This window comes from Antennarius striatus, chromosome 21 (genome assembly GCF_040054535.1).
Source record: "Antennarius striatus isolate MH-2024 chromosome 21, ASM4005453v1, whole genome shotgun sequence".
Taxonomy (NCBI): domain Eukaryota; kingdom Metazoa; phylum Chordata; class Actinopteri; order Lophiiformes; family Antennariidae; genus Antennarius; species Antennarius striatus.
Window position 1 is genome coordinate 5650494 of NC_090796.1, and position 23977 is coordinate 5674470.

At 41.1% G+C, this 23977-nt stretch overlaps 1 protein-coding gene, 1 long non-coding RNA gene and 1 pseudogene across 2 annotated transcripts in view; all 3 read right to left on the reverse strand.

The window, feature by feature from the left end:
• Positions 1-1058, reverse strand: part of gas7b (growth arrest-specific 7b) — a 59485-nt gene extending 58427 nt beyond the window's left edge. Inside the window, exon 1 of the mRNA XM_068304718.1 lies at positions 655-1058. Coding sequence (XP_068160819.1) covers positions 655-834 — 180 coding nt within the window. The 5' untranslated portion in view covers positions 835-1058. The remainder of the gene's footprint in view (positions 1-654) is intronic.
• A 10682-nt stretch (positions 1059-11740) lies between these two features.
• LOC137588195 (uncharacterized) lies at positions 11741-23681 on the reverse strand. The gene is made up of 5 exons (XR_011034029.1): positions 23433-23681; positions 23160-23252; positions 19703-19808; positions 19496-19627; positions 11741-14095 (listed from the first exon to the last, which is right to left on the reverse strand). It is a non-coding gene; the product is annotated as an uncharacterized lncRNA (long non-coding RNA).
• Positions 21516-22753, reverse strand: LOC137588205 (piggyBac transposable element-derived protein 4-like; annotated as a pseudogene).
• Positions 23682-23977: the final 296 nt, after the last annotated feature.

Here is a 23977-nt window from a genome sequence, read left to right on the forward strand (position 1 = left end):
AAAGAGAGAGGATTTTTTTTAAAAAGACCAAAAAAAGAAAAAGAACACAAGGCATGTTGTCCATGAGGAATGGGCTAAGATTCCTCAGTGTCTGGATGTGCATCATGTTTGCACAAGGCACAGCAGCTAAGGTTCTCTGTAGAGCACTAGAGATGACTATCAACAGGTTGGATCATTTAAAGATGGCAGGAGTCATAAACAGTTGGTACTGTATTTGGGGGGGAAAACATGTAATGTCAGTTATTGATCTAAACTTAAAAAATAGGGAAGTGTCAATCACATGGTGGTAGGGTGTAAATGTGAATCTCTTAAAAGCAGCAGCTTGGAGGATTCAGAAAGAGAGGTTAAGGGGCAAAGGGAGGGGTTGACCCACGAGAAAGAGAGTGACACTGAGACCTGAGTCCTACACTGGAATGTGAGTGGAATGAGGAAGTTTTGAGGCGAGCAGGACTTTTCTGGTGGGGATGTGAATGTGATCACCAGAACACGGGTACGTGACTCACTGCTGCTTCTATCAATGCTGCTTTTATCTCCAAATGTCTGCTCTGACTTGAACCTTCACTGCCACAGCCTGAGACAGAACACAGAATACTATAGTTGTGTTTTCATCCGGTCAAAGTCACGTAAGTGGGTTTGGGTTCACATGCGTCTTACCTCCAGGACCTGGACGTAGCTGGAGGGGAACCAACCCCTGCGTCCATCCGTCTCTCCTTCCCACCAGCCTCCGGGCAGAGCCTGGACCACTTTAATAATGTCTCCGGCTTCGAAGCTCAGTCCCTGCTGGTGCTGCTCCCCGCTGAACGGGTATAAACTTTTGCAGTACGATCCAGACATCGCAACTTCTCGCGCAGGCGGTAATGATGGTTTACCCCCTCCCGCTCCTCGGACTAAGACGCAACTTTAGGACCACAGAGAAAGTTCTTTTAAAAAAAAGTTCTTGCTCTTACAGAGGTGGGATGAAAGTCATAGACTTGGTCAACAGGTTCTCCTTTGCGCGTCCCTGCTGTCTGTCAGGACGCCGCTCCGCGCTCTGAGCCTCCAGCCTGGTCCAGCCCTGACGCACAGACACCCGCGTCAAGCTGCGCTCAGCAAAGCGGAAGAAGAACGCGCGTCACTTCAAAATAAGAGCACCAAGTTTTTAAACGGCAGCAACAGACATACTGTATTCCAATACAGCAGTCTGTTGACAGTGGGTTTTTTTTCCTTTTAGACAATCTCGACGCTTTATGAATGAATAGATGTCTCCATTATATATTTTTTGTGGCTGTAAAGCTCTGTTCTTTATTAACCAACAGATTTCGCTGTCAAAATATCCTCGTTGTCCATCTTTAAACAGTAATTTAATTAAAAAAAAAACATCTATACACTCCGACAGCTTCAAAGATGAAATGGATCAGCACATGTTGACAAAAAAAGTCCTCTAAAATATTAACACTAAGCTGTGGGGTTTAAAATAAAATTAGGTGTTTTATAGTCAAGATTAAGGCTTATAATGCAATATTGAGTGACTGGTTAAGACATACAGTAACTCTACCTGTTAAGTGTTCTGTGTCTCTAATTTAGTGTGTTTTTATGAAAATAAAATACATAATATAAAACGATTAAGTGTTATTGCACTATCCACCCCAAGGTGTCAATAGTGGTCTGTGCGTGCGTGTGCATATGTGTGTGTGTGTGTGTGTGTGTATGTGTGTGTGTGTGTGTGTGTGTGTGTGTGTGTGTGTGTGTGTGTGTGTGTGTGTGTGTGTGTGTGTGTACCATAAGTAAGTAATTAAAAAACATTCTTATAGTGAATGAAAACATACAGGGATGACCCAAACACATGGAACCTCCAGTAAAAAAGCTAAGTGTTCACCACCAGCTGAACTGTGAGAAGATTCTCTAAAGCCAAGGCCTAAAAGTTATAGAGGTGTATAAATAAAATGGACATTGTACTGAATAAGTCTGATGCTCATTGTTCTCTTAAAAATAAGACACATGATAGGTAATTTGCTCCCAGACTGAGAAACAGTTTGAATTACAGTATTTGAATAGCTTTCAAAACCATCTTCTTCATATTTTCCTTTCGGCTTTTCCCTTCAGGGGTCGCCACAGCGAATCAATTGCCTCCATCTAACCCTGTCTTCTGCATCCTCTTCTCTCACACCAACTACCTTCATGTCCTCTTTCACTACATCCATAAACCTCCTCTTTGGTCTTCCTCTAGGCCTCCTGCCTGGCAGTTCAAAACTCAGCATCCTTCTACCAATATATTCACTATCTCTCCTCTGGACATGTCCAAACCATCTCAGTCTGGCCTCTCTGACTTTATCTCCAAAACCTCTAACATGTGCTGTCCCTCTGATGTACTCATTCCTGATCCTATCCTTCCTGGTCACTCCCAGAGAGAACTTCAGCATCTAAAGCTGAAAATACTGTCCAGTAAATTTGCATTAATGGACTCTAGACTGTGTTTGATGTGGAGGAACAGAAGGTCAAAGAGAGGTTCCTGATGGACGTGGAGTCAGGTCAAGAAGGATGAGCAAGTAGGGGCAAACAGCATCAAGAGATACACACAAGTTGTTGGTGTTCGTCTGAAGCGCTGCCTCCATGCTGTGGGCAGAGTGAAAACCAGAGTGGAACTTGGGACGTTGGGCTGGTAATTGGAAAGGAGCATTGGGTCCAGATGGGGTTTGATAATAGCAGTTATAAATGATAATGGAGCATGATCAGACAGTAATGGCCGGCATGTTTTATCATGTTTTATCTGGGACAGAGTCCACAGCATCGGTGGATGATCGCATCCTATTATTAGAGTCCTCAACTTCCCTTTGTGTGGTTTCAGCAAATCCACTGATAGTTGTAGGTTGTATGCAAGCTGATGACAAAGTGGGAGGAGAGGTGGGGAGCCAAGATTGGATGGCGTTGATTTCGTCTTTGAGAAATATGAGCATCTTATAACACTGTTCCACTGTGGATTCTGAGTGGGTGTGTTTTTTAGGATAAAGGAAATGGTTTATTGTTGAGGAGAGCTGTTTCATTAATGATGGTGGGGTGGAAGTTAAATCATGCTTATTTGATGGACTTTGCATTGGTGTTCTTTGTATACCAGCTTATGAGAGGCCATAAGATCTAACATCCGTTTCAATGGTTCTTGATTTGAGACAGGCTGGACCTCTTTGCTGTCCAGCAGGCAGCAAACATGGAATTGGCTGCTGAAGTCAGAAATACCATCATTTTAAATATGGCCTATCGTTCTTCACTGTGAAGACTAATTATTGATTGTCTGAAGGCACAGTCAATAAATCCGCCCTCAAGAATTCACTGCTCACAATAAAAATGCAGGGGTATGACTTGGAGCTCATCTACCCCTCAGGACAGCACCTGATTTGCTTCTGCACTCGTGCAAGAACTTTTTCTTATGGGGTGATCGTGATGGGAGAGGATGTTCAACACCATATGAACATGGTGTCTGCTGTACTTCTTATAACTGAAACGAAGTCAAAGCAAATACCTGAAGAAATAAAACAAAGAGATACGGCGCTGCAGCAGGTAACGCCAAACGTGAAGAACGGGGGACCTGTTGGCTACTGAGACAAAACGGATTCATCATTCCACAAAACCTTTACAGGACACACTACATACGATCTACGAAGGTCATCTTGATATTAAGAAATGCAAGAGACATGCGAGCGAGACGGGATTGTGACCTGGCATTGACAAAGACATTGAGAGACTGATAAGTAGATGTGAAGCATGTCAGGAACTCAGAAACAAGCTAACCAAAGAACAGATTATGCTAACAGATATGACAGCATCTCTATGGCGTAAAGTCACTCATTGAATTGTTTCACCTCAAAGATAAAGTCTATTTTGGGGTCACTGCGAGGAAGGACCTTCTTACATGGACACCAAGGCAGCATTGCCTTCAGATTGACCCTGAACTCCTGCTCCTGAGCTCTAAGTGTATTTAATTTAAGAAACAATGGTCACAAGCCATACTCGTGATCTGTGCACATTTTCAGCTCATCCGGATATTTGTGATGGTCTTTTCTTAGACTATTGTCACATGTCTAAAATAGAGTTTATTAAATTTCTATCCATATTTCTTTAGATCAATAGGATCCTCAATATAGGAGGAAAGTAAAGTAGCTATAAATGAAATGAAAACCAAATTAGTCATAAATGAAGTGTAATGTGATATTTTTGTGAGATTATTAATCTAATGACATGGTACATCTTGCAAACTAAATAAAAAGCATAGACTGGAGGCACAGCTGTCTCTTTGGGACCAATCTGTTAAAATTCTAATGTTAATAATAATCAGTATTCCATAGAACTTACTCAAACTGATCACCTTCCCACCCCTCTGTTACCGTTACGGCCTAACAATGTACAGTTTTACCTGCAACGGTCTCTTATCATCATCCAACTCTATGATATCACTGAGGGTCACGGAACTGTGGAGCCACCATTCAAAGACAGTCAGTAAAACAACTGACAGTGTTGAGTGGTTTTCTCCCTTAATGTTTCTCCCTTAATCTGTTGGATGATGACTGATTTCACACAGTTGTTTTTCATGCTAAGATAAAGGAAGGCTACTTCAAATCCATTCCAGCATTTCAAAATCTAGAGACTTTCCATAGCGATCAAATAAGTCAAAGTTACGGTAAAACTTGACAGTACTGTACTGGTTAAAGTTTGGTGCATTCATTTTTTTGTTCTTGCAGCGGGTTCTAATGAATGTTATCTTAATTATTTTTATACTGCTTGCATTTGTGCAATATTAAAAAAAACTCAATTCAAAGAACAGCATCCAAATGAATTTTACCCAGGGAATACAATTTTGCAGTTGTTTTTTTTGCTATATATTTCCCACTAGTATTAATTCTGTCTTACCTGCTCCACAATGTCATGGCTCCACTAAAACCCTGAGTCAGAAACAACAGCACACTTTATAGTATCTTACATAAAGTCTGTATAATGCTGCCCTGTACTTAGTACTAAATTACTTTAGTAGCCCTCTGGCTGACCTGTAATATTAAGCGTTGGCAGATTGTAATGACTAATGTGTGACTGTTGTGACAATCAGGACTGGAGCTGCCAGCATTCACACTGAGAAATAGTCGGCTGAAACAGTAAAACAAATTCCATTTTCAACCTGTGACTAATAATAGAAAAAGCTTTCATTTTCCAGGTGTTCAGTCAATATTGGTCGTTCTTCACTTGTGCCTCTTTGCTTGTTAAAGGGAGCCCCCTAGCTGCTGTTACCACAGCACTGTGCATTGTGAGAAAGACCTTCTTTGAATCGACTCAGTGTGTTTATTGCATGACTGGTAAGAGTTCTCTTAAATCTGGGCAGCTGATACTTTTTTTTTAAAAAAAGAAGATTAGAAAGATTTTTGGATCAAAAAAGTGTTTTTTGCTCAGATTTTTAAAAATGAAACCCTTGTGTTCATTAAATCCATGCAGTAGTCTACAGAGTACAAAAGAAGGACACAAATTGTTCTTTTGAGTTTCTGTCGTTCGGTAGGAGATCCTTCTGTTCCACTAACAAAACTCACATCTTGTATGTTCTGCTTTAACCTTTTTAAAGTAAATAAAATATGAAACAGTTTGTGCTTTAACAATTAATTAACCATCTGGTGCACAATATGGGTCACTTCATGCTGGCTGAGTGTTTGAAATCAATTTATTTTATGATTACTAGTCTAAGCGTTCATTAAATATCTTGTTTTTGATTACCACAGGTCCATCCAAGTGTGAAAACCACTTGATGTCTGTTTTGATATTCTGGTCCTTACACAGCAAAAAATGACTTGATATGAATAATTTGTCTGAACATTTAATACTTGCAGCAATTTTATTTTCATTGTATTATACAGGAACATAGCTCTGATAACAGCTTATATAACTGTTGAACTGCAGTGTAGCTACTGTAAGCTATTGACATGTGACCAAATTATTAAAATAAACATCATCAGAGCCAAACAACACAAATTGCATCTCAACTCTTACATGCCTCACAATTGACCACTACATGTTTGTGCTCCATGCACATAGGCCTGGTGCACTGGGAGCACCAATTGTTGACTTTTCCATCCTTGGTAAGTGTGCAGATGGCGCTCCTCTCTTTTCCACTCAGCCTCAGCCTCTGATGTCCTTCTGTGGCCGAGTGGTGGCTGGGCTTTATTTTCTTAACCCACATCTTCCCATTGCCTCAATAATGTGCTTTTGGAGTTTGGGTGTGTCCTCCGTAAGCCTCTTCATATATGGCAAGCTCTTTTCCCAAGTCCTTGTGTAGTGTTGTAAACATTGAAGGTAACAATATTCAGCATATTGTATCAGAGCAACATGGGCCACCTCCATGTTTTCCACTTATGTTTAGGTGCTAGCCATCTTAACCATTGTTGTAGTACTGGATCATTCTGGGGTTCTTCTCAACATTTATAAGTTATAACGACAATCTTTCAAACTCATAAGTTTCACCTATGGACTGCTGGCCCCAGAGAATGTAGTCACATTACAGTCATTTGGGCATTGGTTGGATGGTTGGCTCCTCACAGTCATGCAAATAACTTGGCTTTACTCAACACAGATATCTACCATCACCTGAAGGACAGGGAAAATTCACATCCCGTAAAACAAGACTTACATGTATCAGATGTGTAAAAGAAGTTCTGCTGTGAAATGTCTGGCAGACCAACAGATGAGGTGAATACGTTCCATATGTTGTTTCTTGGAAACAAATTTCACAGGTTCCTGTCAAATGCTCTGAAATATGTTCCCGACACAGTTTGTGCACATGATGTAGAAATACAAAAGTTGTGCTTGTTTATAAGTCAAAAACAAAGAAAATGAAAATTTGCATTAAACAAATACAACATATTTACTGAAAAAATGACATAAATGAAATATAGATATGGTATATTTCTGTGTGATCCATGTTGTGCATTAGCAGGGTAAGAAAGTACGACATAAAATAAGAATTTATGATGCTCAAAAACAAGTTAACTGAGGAATACATAGACTACTGAATGATGGCATTAATTTATTGCAATGATAAAGAACATAAATCTTTCTCGAGTCACCTTTGACCCATATGTTTTGCTATGTCAGGCAGTATGATCAACATGGTGATTGTAATGACAAGACGTATTGTCTGTAAGATGAATAAAGATCAACGAGTGAAGATGTTTTCTGAGTTTTACAATACAACCTCAAAATGTATAAATACATCTGCAGAAAGGTCAAATGCACAGACAGCGCCTCGCCACAAGAAATAAAGACAACAGTCATGTTTCACACTCAGTGTTATCCCACGTTCTGCAGCCTTGATGCGCAGCTTTCAGATAACAGAGAAGACATGCTGGAGCCAATAGTTTGATACAAAACACAGAAGAAGTTACACGCTGCTGTTACAGTGATGAGGAATATATTTCTGTTGGTAGTTTTTAGATCAATAGTTCTTTCACAGCTCTTTAAAAACTGTTACTTGTAAAGAGAGTCTATATGTTCTCCCTGTGTTTGTCTGGGTTCTCTCAGACAGACACAGGTTGCACGGACAACAAGCTATTGTAAAACACTAATTTTATTTACAACACACAGCACTACGTTTCCTTTCTCTGTAATGATCCCACATTTTGGACATTTTCTATGCGGTGCCTGTGAGTGTCCCTATTTTTGTCTTTTCGTCACACTTTTCAGTCCACACCTTGCATTCTTGTTGAAACAGTAGAAGCCAAACTGTTGTATCACAAAATTAGCCATCAGTGTGAAACACGGGGTTATATTCACATGTCTGGATTTAAAAGCTCAATCCAACATTATCACGCAAACCTTTTCTGTGCTCACAATGGAGGTAGAGCTGACAATAGCATAGAGGTAACCAGATTTTCTCAAACACTATTACTGTTTTAGTCTCAGTATGTTAGATTTAATTTGGAGTAATATAATGCCAACATCAGTAACTGACATCTTGGTTTTTGTCTCTGTATCATGAACATCTTTATTGGCATCTTCCACTTCACCCTGCAATGGGACATCTGTGATCAATTTCCTCTTTGGAGCTTAGACTTGTTTCCTGTAATTAAAAAAGAGAGAGAAAATCAATAATACAGTGATTTATGTCAGCTGTCTGGTGCTGAGTTGGTATTTCTCACAAAAATCACCTACAGGTACCTACTGAAGCTGGAAACAAAGCAGATGAGACTCTTCACCCCCCAAAAATGTAAACCAAAACATTGACTTTAAAAAGAGATTACATTGATTGTAGTGTAATGGAAATGGTAGATACTGTTGACACCTCTTAGACTACGCAAGTTTTGAAATCATTGACAAATTAAATATAACGGATCCTGCAGCTTTAAATCAACATTCACGCACACAATCTGTTGACCAATGTAGTTTGTAGTTGGTAGTTTTTAGGTGCAAGTGTAAATTGTAAATTGTACAGTGGTGACTGTAAATTTTTTAAATATTGAATTGTTAGTCTGTATATCTGTACATGCGCATGTAGGTATGTATGCAACTTGATGTTTAATGTTATTAACTGCATTATTCCCGAAGGGAAATTAAGAGTCCACTCTACACACAGGTTCGTAGTTGTGTGCATCTACATATTGTGTGTGCAGGCCTGTAACACAAACACACACACACACACACACACACACACACACACACACACACACACACACACACACACACACACACACACACACACACACACACACACACACACACACACACACACACAATGGGCCTGTGGGAATGCAGGTGAGGGGGAGGTAGAGCAGCAGGCAGCTTCTTCATGGTGCTCCTCCAATGAGAAACTTGTAAAGGGGACGGCGCTTACTCAAGGGTGCCTCGGACGTGCTTGCGAGGTGAGCTGACGCATCCCCCTGTCAGCTCACACTCCGAAGTGATTGAGCGGGAGCAGGAATCAAACGACCGATCTTGGAACATTGGACGACCCACTCTGCCACTGAGCCACTGCCGCCCCAATGTATGTATGTATTTATGTAGGTTTGAACCCCCTCATCCCTCACTGTGGGATGAATAAAGATATTCTTATTCTTACTCTTATTCTTATACTTAATATTCAATGTGGTAAAGTCAATTGTTTACCAAAATAAGAAAAAAGTAACAATAACGATTAAAAAGAACTAGAAAACTACAGTATAATAACACACATACAGTAATACATTGCATTTAAAGACGTTTTATAAATAGTTCAGAGTTCATGGATGTCTGACTTACGGTCCTCTCCCCAAGTCATAAAACTGGTATTCTCTTCTCACCTATGTATTCAGTAGCTCGACTCTCTCACAGGCATCCATCAGCTCTGAGTGCCTCTACTTCTGCCTGCCTCAGGCAGCTCCTCAGACACCTGCTCCTTCAATCCTCTTAGCTCTTGAGTGCCTCTTTTAGGTGGAGGGTTTGTTCCTGCAGAGAGGCAAGATTGTTTAAGTCGGATGATCATATATAATAAATACAGGGCAGGACATCATCTGCTATGATGATGTCTTTCTGTTCATCCAGTCATGGAACATGTTCTAGGTTTCATATTATTGTTTTATTATGGAGATTATAAACACCTGTGAACAATGTGATTGCATAGCACAAATAAGCAGGGCTTTTTTTGTATTTTTTATCAATGCCAGCTGCTTGAGAGTTCACCGTTTCGTCATCAGCCATGAGATCCTCCACTCCCCTTTGAAGCTTTTTTCTTCTCCAAACAGAAACACATGGCATTCCCAGCCTCAATGACCTCCTCAGACCTCTGCAAAAGTTTTTCTCAGAATACTACAATTATGAGTTGTTTTCATAGTTTCACCATATTTCGACGTTTGTTTGTGCCTGTGAATATAGCTCTTACCTGTCCTCCTCCAAGTCATCATTGTGTTGGATGTGGTCGGTGTCTTGTTTGATTCTCCAGTGGGCCCCCTCACTGTTGGCCCTGGACGTTGCTCCCTAGGGCCTTGGCTTCCAGCTCTTCCTCATGCTGCTCCTTTCTCTTTCTTCCTCCTCAAGTAGATGAGAAAGTGCATCTATTTACGAGGTTTCATTATATAACAAAATGTCCCTCTTACCCTTGTAGGGTTGGTATCTGTGTGTCATCCTCAAACTCAGGTCCTCTACCAGAGGCCTGGGAGTCTGAGGGTTCTGCGCAGTATCTTGGCTGTTCCTAGGCCTCTTCTGGACTGAGGCTTCAGATGTTGTTCCAGGAATCTGCTGGAGCCACTCTTCCAGTTTGGGGGTCACTGCCCCAAGTGCTCCTACTACCATGGGGACCAGGTTAGCCTTGACCTTCCACATCTGTTCCAGCTGCTTCAACCCTTGATACTACTCAATCTTTTTGTGTTCCTTCTTCCTGATGTTGGCGTCAGCTGGAATCGCCAGCTGAATTTGCAAACAAATAAATGATGTGATTTACAGATAAACCTTTGAGTACGAAAACAATTATTTAAGTTGTGGTACTGGTAGAATTGAACCATTGTAGTTTCTTTAAATGACAATGAAAAACTTCACATTATGGACTTCACCTCCTCACCCAGGTGTCCACTGGATACTTGACTCCACACAGAATCCTTAGCTGGAAGAAATGTCTCTGCAAAAGACTTTCAGAGGTGTCTAGTTGTGTGTTCACTAATGACCTGCCTGACAGAAAGTTAATACCATATGATCCAAATGACAAAGAAGTGATAAAAAGTAATTAGGGCCGAATCACATGAACTTTCTGAACACAATGTATAGGATAAGCGGCTTCAACAGTGCTGCATTCATTAGACCCAGACTATGGCCACCAGAGGGGGCCCAAGAACACTTCAACTGACCCACATGAGAAGGACATTTTAAAACTGTGATAGATTGTGAGAAGAACTAAGAAGAGTGAACGTCAAAACTAAGGTAGAGTATTTTGGAATATTTTCTCAGCAAAACATAGTTTCAAAAATATTTTTTTCAGCTTTAGATTTTATTATTTAATCACAGTTATTTCATCTAACATTTATTAAATTTATTTAATATTGTTGTATTATATAATTGCATTTGTCTTCGAATTAAGATTCTAAGTATGTGAAGATATCTGACATGATTTCTTGTCAATAATTATAATGCATTTTTTAACGGTGTAAGTTTTCTGAACCAAGACAGTTAAAAACAACTTTTAAAGAAGTTTTAACTTGTTAACAGTAAAGACATTGTGTACTGATGTTTCCATGGTAACACGTTGTCCTGCATCCTTCTTGAGGACAGTGTCCATGCAGAGGAAAAACTGCCAGTTGTTTGACCTGTTATCAAAAGATGCTCATTGGAAACCACATCGGCCAGAATCATGTCATGTTGTTCTGATGTGGTTGTTTCATTAATTTCAAGAATTCAATTTCTATATAGGCATAATGAGAAGAAGAAAAGTAAGTAAACCGTATATGCTATCCAAAGCCCACTGTCATATTTTGAAAACTTTTACATTGTATTAAGTAGAAAACAATACAGGGACATTTTTTCTCTTTGTCTAGACCACATTTTACATAGTCCAGATCCAAAACTTCTTTACTTAGACGAGAGAAATCATTACTAGATCATTACAGAGAAGCTTAAGACTGTTTAAAGCATATTTTTTACATATGTATTGAAGAATTTTTCTTCTCTAAAAACTCTGGTTCTTCATTATCCTTCGTTGTGTTCGTTAATCTTGGGTAGTTAGAATGTTGGTCACGAAAAAAGACTGGAAACAGATGAAAAGTTCTTCGAAGCTTTATTACCGAATATTCCGGGCACAGAAGTCTTACAGGTGAAGAATCCAAGCTCATGTGCAAAGAATCATATTATACACACAATATTTATATTCATTCTAGTGGGTGTCAACTAAACATGGGGTGATCTGACTCTCATCCTATCAGAAGGTAACAACGCAAGGTGTTTTCCATATCCACACTTTCTGTATGAGACGATTGTTACATGTTCTGTGCAGGCCCGCTCTACTATCTAGCACCTGCAAGATTATTTCAAGGACACGCTTGCTGCACAACATAATTCTTCAGTCAGAGGACACAATTAGTGAAGTGGTGATTTATCGTATACATCATTAATGCAGTGGTGATTTATCATATATGTACATCAATCCCCCTTTTGGACTCGAAAGAGTTCGACCACGAATTTTATTCAAAAACACCAGCAGGATCAGGGTCAGCCAATGGTTTAGCATCACTGAGAAAGAATTGCTTAACAGGAGAGAGCGCCTTCATAAGAGACGACCGTAACATCGGTATAACACAGCTAAAGCAGCACAAGATTAATACAAGAACAACAATCACAGGCATGAGGAATGTCAACAAAATATGCCATCAGGCACCAGAAGTTAACTAGTCCCACAAAGAGGGATAACATAATTTATCTTGTGCAGCTGCATCACGCAAGTTTTCCAATCCTTTCGAATGAGGTTCAATTGATTCATGAATTTCATCAGGGATATGAATACAACAGGTTTGGCTGATAAGGACACATACTCCACCTTCAGATGCAGTGAGAAGATCAAGGACAATACGATGCTGCAGTAACATTATTCTCATGGCATCTATTTCCCGGTTGTACCCTTTGATTACATCAATAGTCATGTTCCCAAAAGAGTTGAATCTATAGTCAATTGTCTCAACCCTCAGGGCCACCTTTCCAATCCCAGTTGCAGGAAACAAAGAGTGGGTTATATGATCTCCTAGACTCCAGTATCTATACTCTGCAGGCACATTGCTTCCCCACTTTGGATCATGGGGGCAAATGTAGGTGGTACAAATTTTTTGACATCTCGGCGATAACACCTATGATGTTGGTGAGCCTCAGAGGGGTGATGGACAATCACAGTATGATCTGATACCCATATTGGCGCACACAACCCTGTCCAATGCGAGGGCAAAGTATTATAGGCATGTCTTCCACACAACCACATGATGCCCAGCAAGGGTGTTAGGGCACACCGCGTATCCCACGGCAACAGGGAAAATACCTGGTTGCAATATCGATAGTCAAGTCTGCCGACAGGTGTATGACCCGTTGTGCTGTTCAAACACACCGAATGATTCGTTTTCTGAAGATACACACGATAACCGATGGGCTTGCCCGTCATGTTATACGCAAGGGGATGAATCAAACAGTTATTAAAAGACTGTAAAACATTGTCCAATCTTCCAGAAATATTGGTAGCAAAAGTACAGGGTCCCATAAGTGACTGCTGCACTGCGCACCGGGCCGTATCAGGAGTCATGCGGACTCCGTATAAAGGGGGCTGACGGGAGGAGTGTGGCATAAGGGAACATACATAACAATTATAACATAACTATATGCATAGTGGTACCAAATATTGAGAGCAAAGGGATGTCCGTCATGTTGTGATGGCCAAATGTCAATATCAACCACCTCATTTGTAGGTAGAGCTTCTTGGGCAATGCCTTGAATGGTTCAGAGAGAAAACCCACAGACCAATACAAGAATAACACTATCAGAATACATCCAACAGTTGCTTTAATTATTGTCGGGCAATGATTCCACACGAACAGTCCAACTTATGCTTTGTCCATCAGTCGTGAAGCACTCTGTAATATGCAGTTCAAGCATAAAATCGAGCTTTCTTGCTTGCAGGTAAGAGTGAGGTCTTGCACCTTTTCCTCTGGGTTGAGTTGACTCAGCTCTGCGAGTTGCTTCAGGGCCTCAGGCTTAACCTTCACAGTTCACCTGATCCCTGGTTAGGTCACGGGAGTTATTATTACCCTTTGAGACACTAACCTCACACCAAAACAACCGACGTCCTCAATGACTCAACACACGAAGTCCTCAGTTAGAGCCGATGCTCAAACACACAATGTCCTCAGTTGGAGCCGATGCTCAAATACACAATGTCCTCAGTTGGAGCCGATGCTCAAACACACAATATCCTCAGTTGGGACCGTTGTCCTGAGTGGTCGTCACCACTTTTTGTTCTTTTGACTTTGGTGGAGGAAGTTCAGATCCTGTGGCAGATCTTGCAGGTCTGGTGGATGTCAGGTGAAACCGGGTGTCCCCCTTTCCTAGCAACCGGACTGCAGTTCCCGTTCGCTCAGTGACTTGGTGGGGACCTGTCCACCTAGGTTCAGACCATTTTCGTTTGATTACTCTCAGCCATACACATTCACACACATTCGTTCTTTCTGGAGCTTTTGGTTGAGCTTCTGTGAGATGGGAAAAATTGATCGTTAGTTGTTGTAAACCAGGGGGTCCTTGCATTCCTGGATGCTTCAAACCTAACATACTTTCAACAGCTTGAAGGTGGTTGTTTTTGAAATGAGTTCCATTGTTTGATCGAATTTTACTAGGAAACCCATGAGTTGGAATGTAATGATTCACAAGATGTTTCACAACAGCAGCAGCTGTTTCTGCTCTGCAGGGATAGGCTTCTGGCCACCCTCAAAATGAGTCCACTGTCACCAACAGATACCGGTAGCCTGACACCGGTTTGATCATGTCAGTAAAATCCATTGAAATCACCTGTCCAGGAGCGTTCACGTCCAGATCATGAACTCCCTGTGGTGGTATCGTTGTAGGCATACTGTTATACCTACTGCAAACACTGCAGTCCTGCAGTTCACTTTTCACAATTGTTCTCATGAATGGATGCCACCAGGGACTGAGTCGTCTCAATGTTTCATCAGTCCCTACATGGCATGGTCCATGGGCTTCAGCAATTAAATGTTTCAATTGTTTTTGCGGCGGGATTGGTTTACATTCTTTTCTCCATATTCCTGCCTCATCCTTCACAGCCCCTTTCGACTTCCACATACTCCTTTCCCCTGGACTTGCCTGTTTCTGCCATTCTCGAACAGCTTCTGCTGTAATCTATCTGTCATGTTCGTGTTTGAAAGGACGAGGCTGTATTCCCACTTTTCGATGCCGAGATGTCCTTCATGTATCCTGTGCAACATGTCCATTCTCAAAGCCTGCAGAATGACAATCCTGCCCTTTTTCAAAAGCAGGCCATGGACAACACTAAGCTCACCTCTGACATGGTAAAACTGCAGACACGAACCAACTGCCCATCCCTCATCCAAGTTCCTCATGACATGCTGTAGCTCCACATCCTTTGCTGTAGCCTCTGCAATCTGTCTCAACTTTGTGTCAGACACAGCAGTGCAGCCACCACCATGTTCACGTGACACTGTATGTCCTTGTCAGTTGCACTCACACTGTTGTCTGCAGTTGCCCTGGATAGAGCATCAGCGAGAACCAGGTTTTTTCCCGGAGTATATATCAGTTCAAAATCGTACCTCTGCATCATCATCATTAGTCGTTGTATCCGTGGAGACATCTCATTCAGATTCTTTTTGATGATGGACACCAGTGGTCGATGATCAGTCTCAGCTGTGAAAGATGGCAGGCCATACACATAGTTATGAAAACGCTCCAAACCATACGCCAGCCCCAAACATTCTTTTTCGATCTGAACGTATCGGCATTCAGATTTTGTCATAGCCCTGGACGCATAGGCTACTGGTTTCCAGTGCTCACCCTCAGCCTGGAGTAGAACCTCACCAATGCCATCTTTGGAAGCGTCTGTAGACAGTTTAATTTTCTTGGTATGGTCATAAAATGACAACACTGGAGCTGTGGTCAGTGTGTTCTTAAGTTGCTGCCACTCATGCTCATGTTTAGTTGTCCATTTAAACTCACAGTCCCTGTGCAGAAGCTCACGTATGCATGATGTCTTTGCTGTTAGATTGGGAATGAACTTGCCTATGAAATTGACCATCCCCATGATGCGTAGCACGCCTGTCTTGTCAGTGGGCCTTGGCATGTTTTGTATTGCATGTATTTTGCCTTGGTCTGGTTGAGCACCACGTGCAGACAGCTTATCTCCAAGGAAGAGGATTTCCTGAACGCCAAACTCACTTAGTCTTGTTGAGTTTTAGTCCACACTTTTGGACACGCTCCATCACTCTGCGCAGTCTCTCATTGTGTTCTTTAACCGTGGGACCCCATACGATGATGTCATCAATGTAGACTCAAACCCCTTTCAGACCCTCAATGATCTGCTCCATCGCTCTGTGAAATATTTCAGGTGCTGATTTTATTCCAAAAGGCAGTCTGAGAAAGCAGTGCCGGCCGAAGGGAGTATTAAAGGTGCAGTACTTTGTGCTGCTTTCATCCAGTTTCAGCTGCCAGAAGCCTTGTGTAGCGTCGAGCTTTGTGAAATACCTGGCACCTGACATTTCACCGATGATTTCTTCACGTGTGGGTATTTGATAGTGTTCACGCTTTATGCTATCGTTTAGGTCTTTAGGGTCCAAACATATCCTCAGCTCTCCATTCTTTTTTTTTGTGGTGACCATAGAGTTGACCCAGTTTGTAGGCTCATTAACCTTCTTGATCACTCCTAACTTGATCATTCTTGTCCAACTCTTTCTTTAGGCCCTCTTTCAATAGAGCAGGAACTCTGCGTGCTGCATGCACAACCGGTTGGGCACCTTCCTTCAACTGTATTTTATATGTGAAGGGCAAAACACCAAAACCCTTGAACACATCTGAGAAGTTCTGAGAAGTGTCCACAGAGTCATTTACTGGGCTTGTGGTTGGGATGATGCGATACACTCTTTTTACCAGTCCCAACTCTTCAGGGGCTCTGTCACCTGGAAGTGATTCACGTCCCTCATTCACGACAAAGAAGAACAGGTGGTGTACTTTATCTTTTACTGTGGCACTCAGCCTGCATGTGCCGAAACATTTTAGTGGCTGACCGTTGTAGTCTTTCAGTCCAGACTCAGTCCTCTTTATTTGTGGCTTATTTTTCATTGCCTTTATGTCGCACATGCTTATGAGATTCGCTTTCGCTCCAGTGTTCAATCTCATGATGACTACAGTCCCATTTATCAGTATTGGCGCTATCCATTTATCTTCCCTAGTGACATCTTTTCCATTGTCTTTATTATTTTCTTGTTCACTTTCACAATTAACTATACCAACAAAGAACATGTCACTGAGATCAGGCTCCTCAAATAGATTTACAGTTTTTCCTTTCTTCCCCTCTCTTCATTTGGAGAAGGACTGCTTAGCAAAATGATTCTTGCCTTGGCAGCTGGAGCATTGCTTACCAAAAGCTGGACACTGTCTGGTCTTGTGCTGCGAGCCACAACGCCTGCAGCTGATCTTCACCTCCTCCGACTGCTGTGCAGGCCGGGTCTGTGTATGTCTTTTCCATTGATATGGCACTGCTCCGACCGCTGCTGCACTGTCACTCACTTGCGCTGAAGCTACTGCAGACATCTCGTTGAACGTCTTCACATGTTTGTGGGACAGCTCACTCACCTGGCAGATCTTAATGGCCCCCGCCAGTGTCAGTTCCGTCTCTCGTAGTAGCCTCTCTCTGACCTTATTATCCTCCACGCCGAAGACAATCTGGTCCCGGATCATGGAGTTCTTCAGCGTTGCGAAGTTGCAGGACTGCGCCTTTAGCCGTAGATCCGTCAGGAAGCTATTGAAGGCCTCGTGCTCCCGCTGTGTACGAGACCGAAACACGTATCTCTCGTACGTCTCGTTCTTCTTTGGGGAACAGTGACCATCAAATTTGCCCAGCACTGCACCCAACTTGTCCTCATCACCAGGATCGTCAAACACAAACGTGTTAAATACTTCTATGGCCTGTGGCCCTGCTATTGTTAGCAGTAGCGCTACCTTTCTTGCCTCTGGCTTCGCCTCGAGTCCCAAAGCTGCAACATACAGGTGGAACTGCTGCTTGAAGGTGTGCCAATTTTCGTCGACATTCCTCGTTAGTTTCAAACTTTCCGGCGGTTTCAAATCCATGTCGTCTTGTACAGTTTACTCCTGGTACCATGTCATGTTTGTGTTTGAAAAGACGAGGACGTATTCGGAGCCAGTCATATCTTTTTAATCCACTCGTGCATCTCTCTCTACAGGTGTCTCCCTCTATCTCTTAAAAACAATGTATCCAAACCGCTTACCAACTGGTGCTGCCCCCAGTGGTTAAAACATGTACTCACATTCAATCACAACACTGTCGTTGGTCATTCTCAGCTTCACTGACAGAGAGTTGGAGTGCCGGCCGGTACCCTGCAACACGTTTAGCAGCACGGTCTGCAGCGTCATTTCCTGCTGCAACCCAATCATTCGATTTTGAATGTCCTTTACATTTGACGATAACAACTGCTGTTGGTAACATTAACATTTCTTTTAAATGCATAATGTCCTCAAAATGTTTGATTGGACTGCCTGATGCAGTCGGGAAATCATTTCTTTGCCATTCACTTAAAGCTACATGTATTGTAACATGTGCATATGCCGAATCTGTGTAAATGTTGACCATTTTACCTTGTGAGATTGCAAGTGCCGCTGCCACCGCCTTGATTTCTGCTCTTTGTGCTGATTGAGGACCTGGGATTCGTTCAACACACACTTCTTCAAAGCTGGAATTGTTAGTGGTTGTTCATACAAATCTGGTCTTAAGGTATTTTCTTTTCACACCTTCTGAACACACTGATGTGGTTCTCCGTCAAGCATTTCTTGTGCCATGTAAACTCCTTCGTATGTGAAAATTATGTGTGGTTGAGTAAGTGAAGCCTCAATTTTTCTTTGTATTCCTCCAGCCATTGTGAACATTTGGCTTGAGACGTACTGAACCACACTGTGGGATGATCGTATGGTCAACGAATGATGCAGAGCAATGTGGGCAGTTTTCTGCATTAATCTGGCCAGAGCTGATGCAAAAGATGCACACAGCGGGTGACATTTTTCATAGTTGTCGAGTGGTGTTGAAACATACAAGCAACACATTTCTTACACTTCCTTCCCCCTTCTGATAAAGTACAGCAGAAACTATACACACAGCAGTAATCCACACACACAGCATCAGTAGAGCTCAGAGACGCTTCAACAACATGTCCCGCCATCGTTCATTGTGTCATCATTCTGTGTAGCTTTGACACCGAACAGCATTTACTGCTTTATGAGAAATTAAGAATATAGTGGTATTACATTGGCAAAACTTTGGCTGTTGTCGAATATTCTGAAAAGGTCTATAATTGGCCGATTTCATTAGACAGCCATTATATTGGTTAGGCTCCAATTAAAAACTGCTGTAACTCCTGAAGTTAGTGAGCTGAGTGAGCAGGAGTGAGTAAGAGTAAGAATATAAAGTGAGCCATACCTTTGCTACTCATGCCAATGTTATAGACTCATCCAAACCATCATCATGCATCTTAAATACAACAAAACTACAGTGTAATAGGATCAGAGTCAGACAGAAAACATTAAATGTGTATTCAGTGCCTGGACTAGTTTTGTAATCACTTGCATCATAGTCATCATCATTGCCATCAACATGCTTTTCTTCTGCTAAGATCACCTTTTGCAGCCCACTGTTGGTGCTTTGTTGCAACTCTCCAATTTTGCAGAATGTTTTAGTCAAATTAAATTGCTTACATCTCAGAAACACAACAATGGTGGAGTGAAAAAAAATTCAAATAATTAGAAAAGTTACCTGTGTTTTCAATGTCTTGATCATTGTAAGCACTAGCATCATTCTCATCAGCACCACCATCTTCATCATCTTGTCTCCTTGCAGTCTTACGTTGTCTTTTTACAAGTGATGTTGCAGATGAATGTGGCACCTCTTTATGAAAGATGACATTAAAAACCATGTAAATACCAAGGTTGACACAACTTGTGTTAATTAGCCTGGAATTACCAGTCGTCGTCATGTTCATCGTGTCTTCGTCTTTTGACAGTCTTCTTTCGCCTTTGAACTGATGAGCTTGTGGCAGATAGCCGTTCTCCATCTGATGAAGCATACGCTAAAAACACACACAGACATGAAAAATTGTTGTTACCCTTTTTTTTTTAAAGAAATATAAGCACACATTGTCACTGAAATAATGAGAAATTTACAAAGGTAATAATACAAATTTTACTTAATGTAACTGCTCCCAAAGTTTTATTTTTCTGAGACAGAGAAGCCACGCTATGACTGATGTTTGACCAGCATTTATTTTTGCGGCAATAGGCAAACGCCGTGAAAAACTGAAATGAAGTATTACAAACACGGGCATCTTATTGGTACAAAAATATGATACAAACATGAATATTGTACACACAAAGTAAAAGACAAACATACCGTGTGCGCTTTCTGCCTCGACATTTAGGAGGAGTTAGTTGTTTTATTTTCTGATCACACAGCTTCTCTCTTTCTGCCACTGTTTACTACATTTGTCGTGTAGATAGCTTCAAACAGAGCAAACCTCGCCACACCCTTAAATCAATTAGGCAGGTAAACTAATAACTAGTGCAGCTGTTCAGTACAACACAAAATTTGGCCAATAGATGTCGCCACTCCTCTGAATCAAAGGGAAACGTCAAAACAAACTATTTACAGCATTTTAACAGGACAAAAGAAAAACAAAGAAATTCCACTCTGTGGTGGTGAACACCTATGGACGGCTACACTCAATATGAACAAGTGAAAGTCAGACACTGCTTTTGAATTGGGCTTCAACAGAATTATTATTAAAAAAAACAACTGGACAAAAATGATGGTACCCTTAACTCAATGCTTTGCTGCACATCCTTTTGAATCAGTCACTGTAATCGGGTGACTTCTGTAACTCCAATGAGACTTCTGTACCTGTCCACAGGTTTTTTGGCCCACTCCTCAGGAGCAAACTGCTTTATTTTTAATTTAATTCAGTATACTTTAGTAATCCCCAAAGGGAAATTAAGAGCACACTCTAGTTTGAACAAACATATGCATATCCTTCGTCTGGTGTTAGCTTTCTGTCACCTTTTCCGATGTTAACGGGTCGGTTTCGACCCGTGTTTTAAATCTAAAATACACTAAAAGCAATCAACTATCATCCAATTTGTTTCTCATCTCTTGGTTACATTGTTAGGCTTCCTTATCCATGAAAATATTAGTGTTGATATTTTTGGTGTGGGCCTCTGGGACTTTTTGTGTCAGTATAGCCCTCGATTTCAATTTTAAAAACTGGTCAAATGAGCCTCAAGAGAATCATATAAATAAATAAAAGGTTGTTGTGTTACCTGGCTATTGCTGAGGAGTATTAGAACACATCTCTTGAATAAATTTGTTTCATTTATATTTTCATTTTAATATTATTAATAGTAACTTTTATGGTGTTACGGGTCAATTTTGACCCATATACATTTACTTTCAAGGAAATGGGAAAAAAATGTTTTTTCAGCAATAAAACTTTAAACACAAAATGAAAAGCAGAGCAAGTCATAACACAAAATATAGATTTGTAAAGTCAAACAACTAATCAAACATATGTTCAAAAATTCCAAATTCGAATACCAATAAAAAAATAAATCAGAGTAAAAGTCTCTGTGTGCAAGAACATGCATATGTATGTGTGTGTGTGTGTGTATGTGTGTTTAGATGCATGTGTGGCAAAAAGTGACACTTTTTGTGTGTTCTTTGCAGATATATTTTTTGCACTTGAAGCACAATTCGTTTGTCTTTCTGTCCTTACTGCTTGGGCAGACTAGACACACCTTTCTTTTAGAATCAGGTGGCCTGAATTGGGTTCTAGCTGTGGATGGTCTGGTTGGTGTTGAGGCAGGGTTGCCAGAGGAGGATGCCGGTGAGCATGCTCCTTGTGTTGCTGATGATGTGGATGGAGTGGTAGGTGAGCTCTGCAGCTGTCTGAACAAGGCTGAAGCATCTGGGTCCGGGGAACCTGCTTCCTGCTTTGCTCAATGTGTGGCTTGACGAGGGAATTTCCGAGCTCCTCAATAAACATTCTCCGCTTGGTTTTTTTGGTTGAGTTCCACCCTTGGTGGATGTAGGTCCACAACACAAATGCATTACATGCAGACACATCAAGCATGTTGTAAAACACAACCATCTCCTGGCCATCTCCTGGTCATTCGATGGCAAGTGTAGATGGCAGTCAGCTTGTCTAGGTTGTCCACTCTTCCTTTGTTCTTGTTGTAGTCAAGGATAATTGTGGGCTTTTATCACTTCCTGATGACACAGCTGCATCTTTGTGAAGAGTAGACATCAGAATCACATTCCTTCTTTTTTTGGACAGTGTGAGACAACAAGGGTGATATCGGTAAAAGCAAACTTTGAGGAAAGAGGAGCCCTGTCCTTCACCAGCAAGATTTCAGCAGGCAGCTCAGGTGTGTTCTTCATAACTGTGCCCACCATGGTAAGTCTCCTTCTGAGAAGTTCTTGTCCAAGGTCAAAGCTGGTAAAAAAATTGTCACCAGTGATATTGTGACCCTGCAGGCCAGTAGTCATATCAAGGACCACACGTTTTCCTTGGTTCTGCTCAGGGATGCCACTTGCAGCTTTGCCCGGGTAAATCTGTAGGTTCCAGGCATAGCTGTTTTTGGCATCGCAGGCTGCCCAGATTTTTATGCCGTACTTCCCTGGCTTACAGGGTATGTATTGCCGGAAGGGGCATATTCCTCGGAAAGGGAGAAGACGTTCATCCACTGTTACCTCTGGCCCTGGGTTGAACATCAGTGGAAGGAGCTGCAGCCATTTCTCCCAGACATCCCTGATGGGGGCAAGCTTGTCTGATCTTGCTCTGGTATTCCTGTTGCCAGATCTGAGGACTCGTGATATCATTTGAAAGGTCTGAAGTGACATTGTTGCCCGGAAAATATTTCTGCCTGTCAATGCATCCCAGAGAGTATCAGTGGCCTCATTGCAAGATCTGTACACTCCAGCAAGAAGAACACCAATATAAGCATCCAGACATTCCTCATCCATGTCTTTCCACATATTTATTTTGTTTATTATTAATTAGTAATATAATTACTTTTACTGACTTCTCTGGTTAGTTAAGAAGGATGCTATGAAAAGAAAATGCAGTAAAAAGCCCTGGTCAGAGTGAACATACGTATATATGAATGTGCTATTGTGTACCATTACCATAGACAGCAGTCATTCTGGTTATGTAGTTAGAGGTTGCACTGCAAACTGGGACCTATTGGTGTTTTACTAACATTTGTTGCAACTTACAACCCATTCATTTGATCAATATAAGGTCAAAATTGTGAATATGATTAATTTGAAAAATAGATATTAAGGTTTCCAGATCAATCACAAGCGTCAACACAAAAGCTTTGACAACCCCATTCCTAATATGACCACTAAAGTGATTTTTATTACGTACCATCATGAGCTTCTTGTTGTGTGCCTGCATTTGATGTCCTTGTCTTCTTCACACTTTTCAGGCCTTTGGTTGGAGTTCCTTCATGTCCTTTCCCTGTCAAAATAATAACAGTAGGAAATTTGAACATTTATTTTTGCAATCAATATAAATGACAGTTTAAAAAAAAATAGTTAGAAAAGAAACACACATAGACAGAATGACAGGCAGAGAGAGATGGAAACAGAAAAAGAAAGACAGCATTGTGTGATTGGATTACTATATTAATTTACATACCATTAATAACAGAGTCCAGTGTTTGCAGACTCTTTCCTTTCAGTGACTCAGCTCCACGTTCCATCGCAAACAGAAGCTTGCCAATCTTGGCCACTTAAAACTAATGGCAAAGTAAAAAGGATGTTTGTGGAGAACGGTTACAGTCATTGTTTTTTGAATTTTGTCTGCTTTTTTAAAAATGTGTTTTTAGTTTGATAAATGTTAAAACGTTGAAAACCCTACCATTGTTTTTGAGATGTTAATTCCTTTTTTGCGTGTCTTGGATTTGTGTCAACGTGAATATCTTGTACTTTGGCTTTTATGAATAAACATGATTTTAAAAATCAAATCTCTCTCTCTCTCTCTCTCTCTCTCTCTCTCTCTCTCTAAGATAGCTCTTAAAAGGAAAAACACTAACACAAGAATGAATAAAGCGAAGAAAATTGCTGAAGAAACACCTGAGACACCTCCTTATACAAGTAGCTCTGACAAGAAAATGACAACAGTCTGAAAAGAGGCTGTAACAGAAAAATATGATTTGCAAAAGATTTTAAAAAATCCTACAA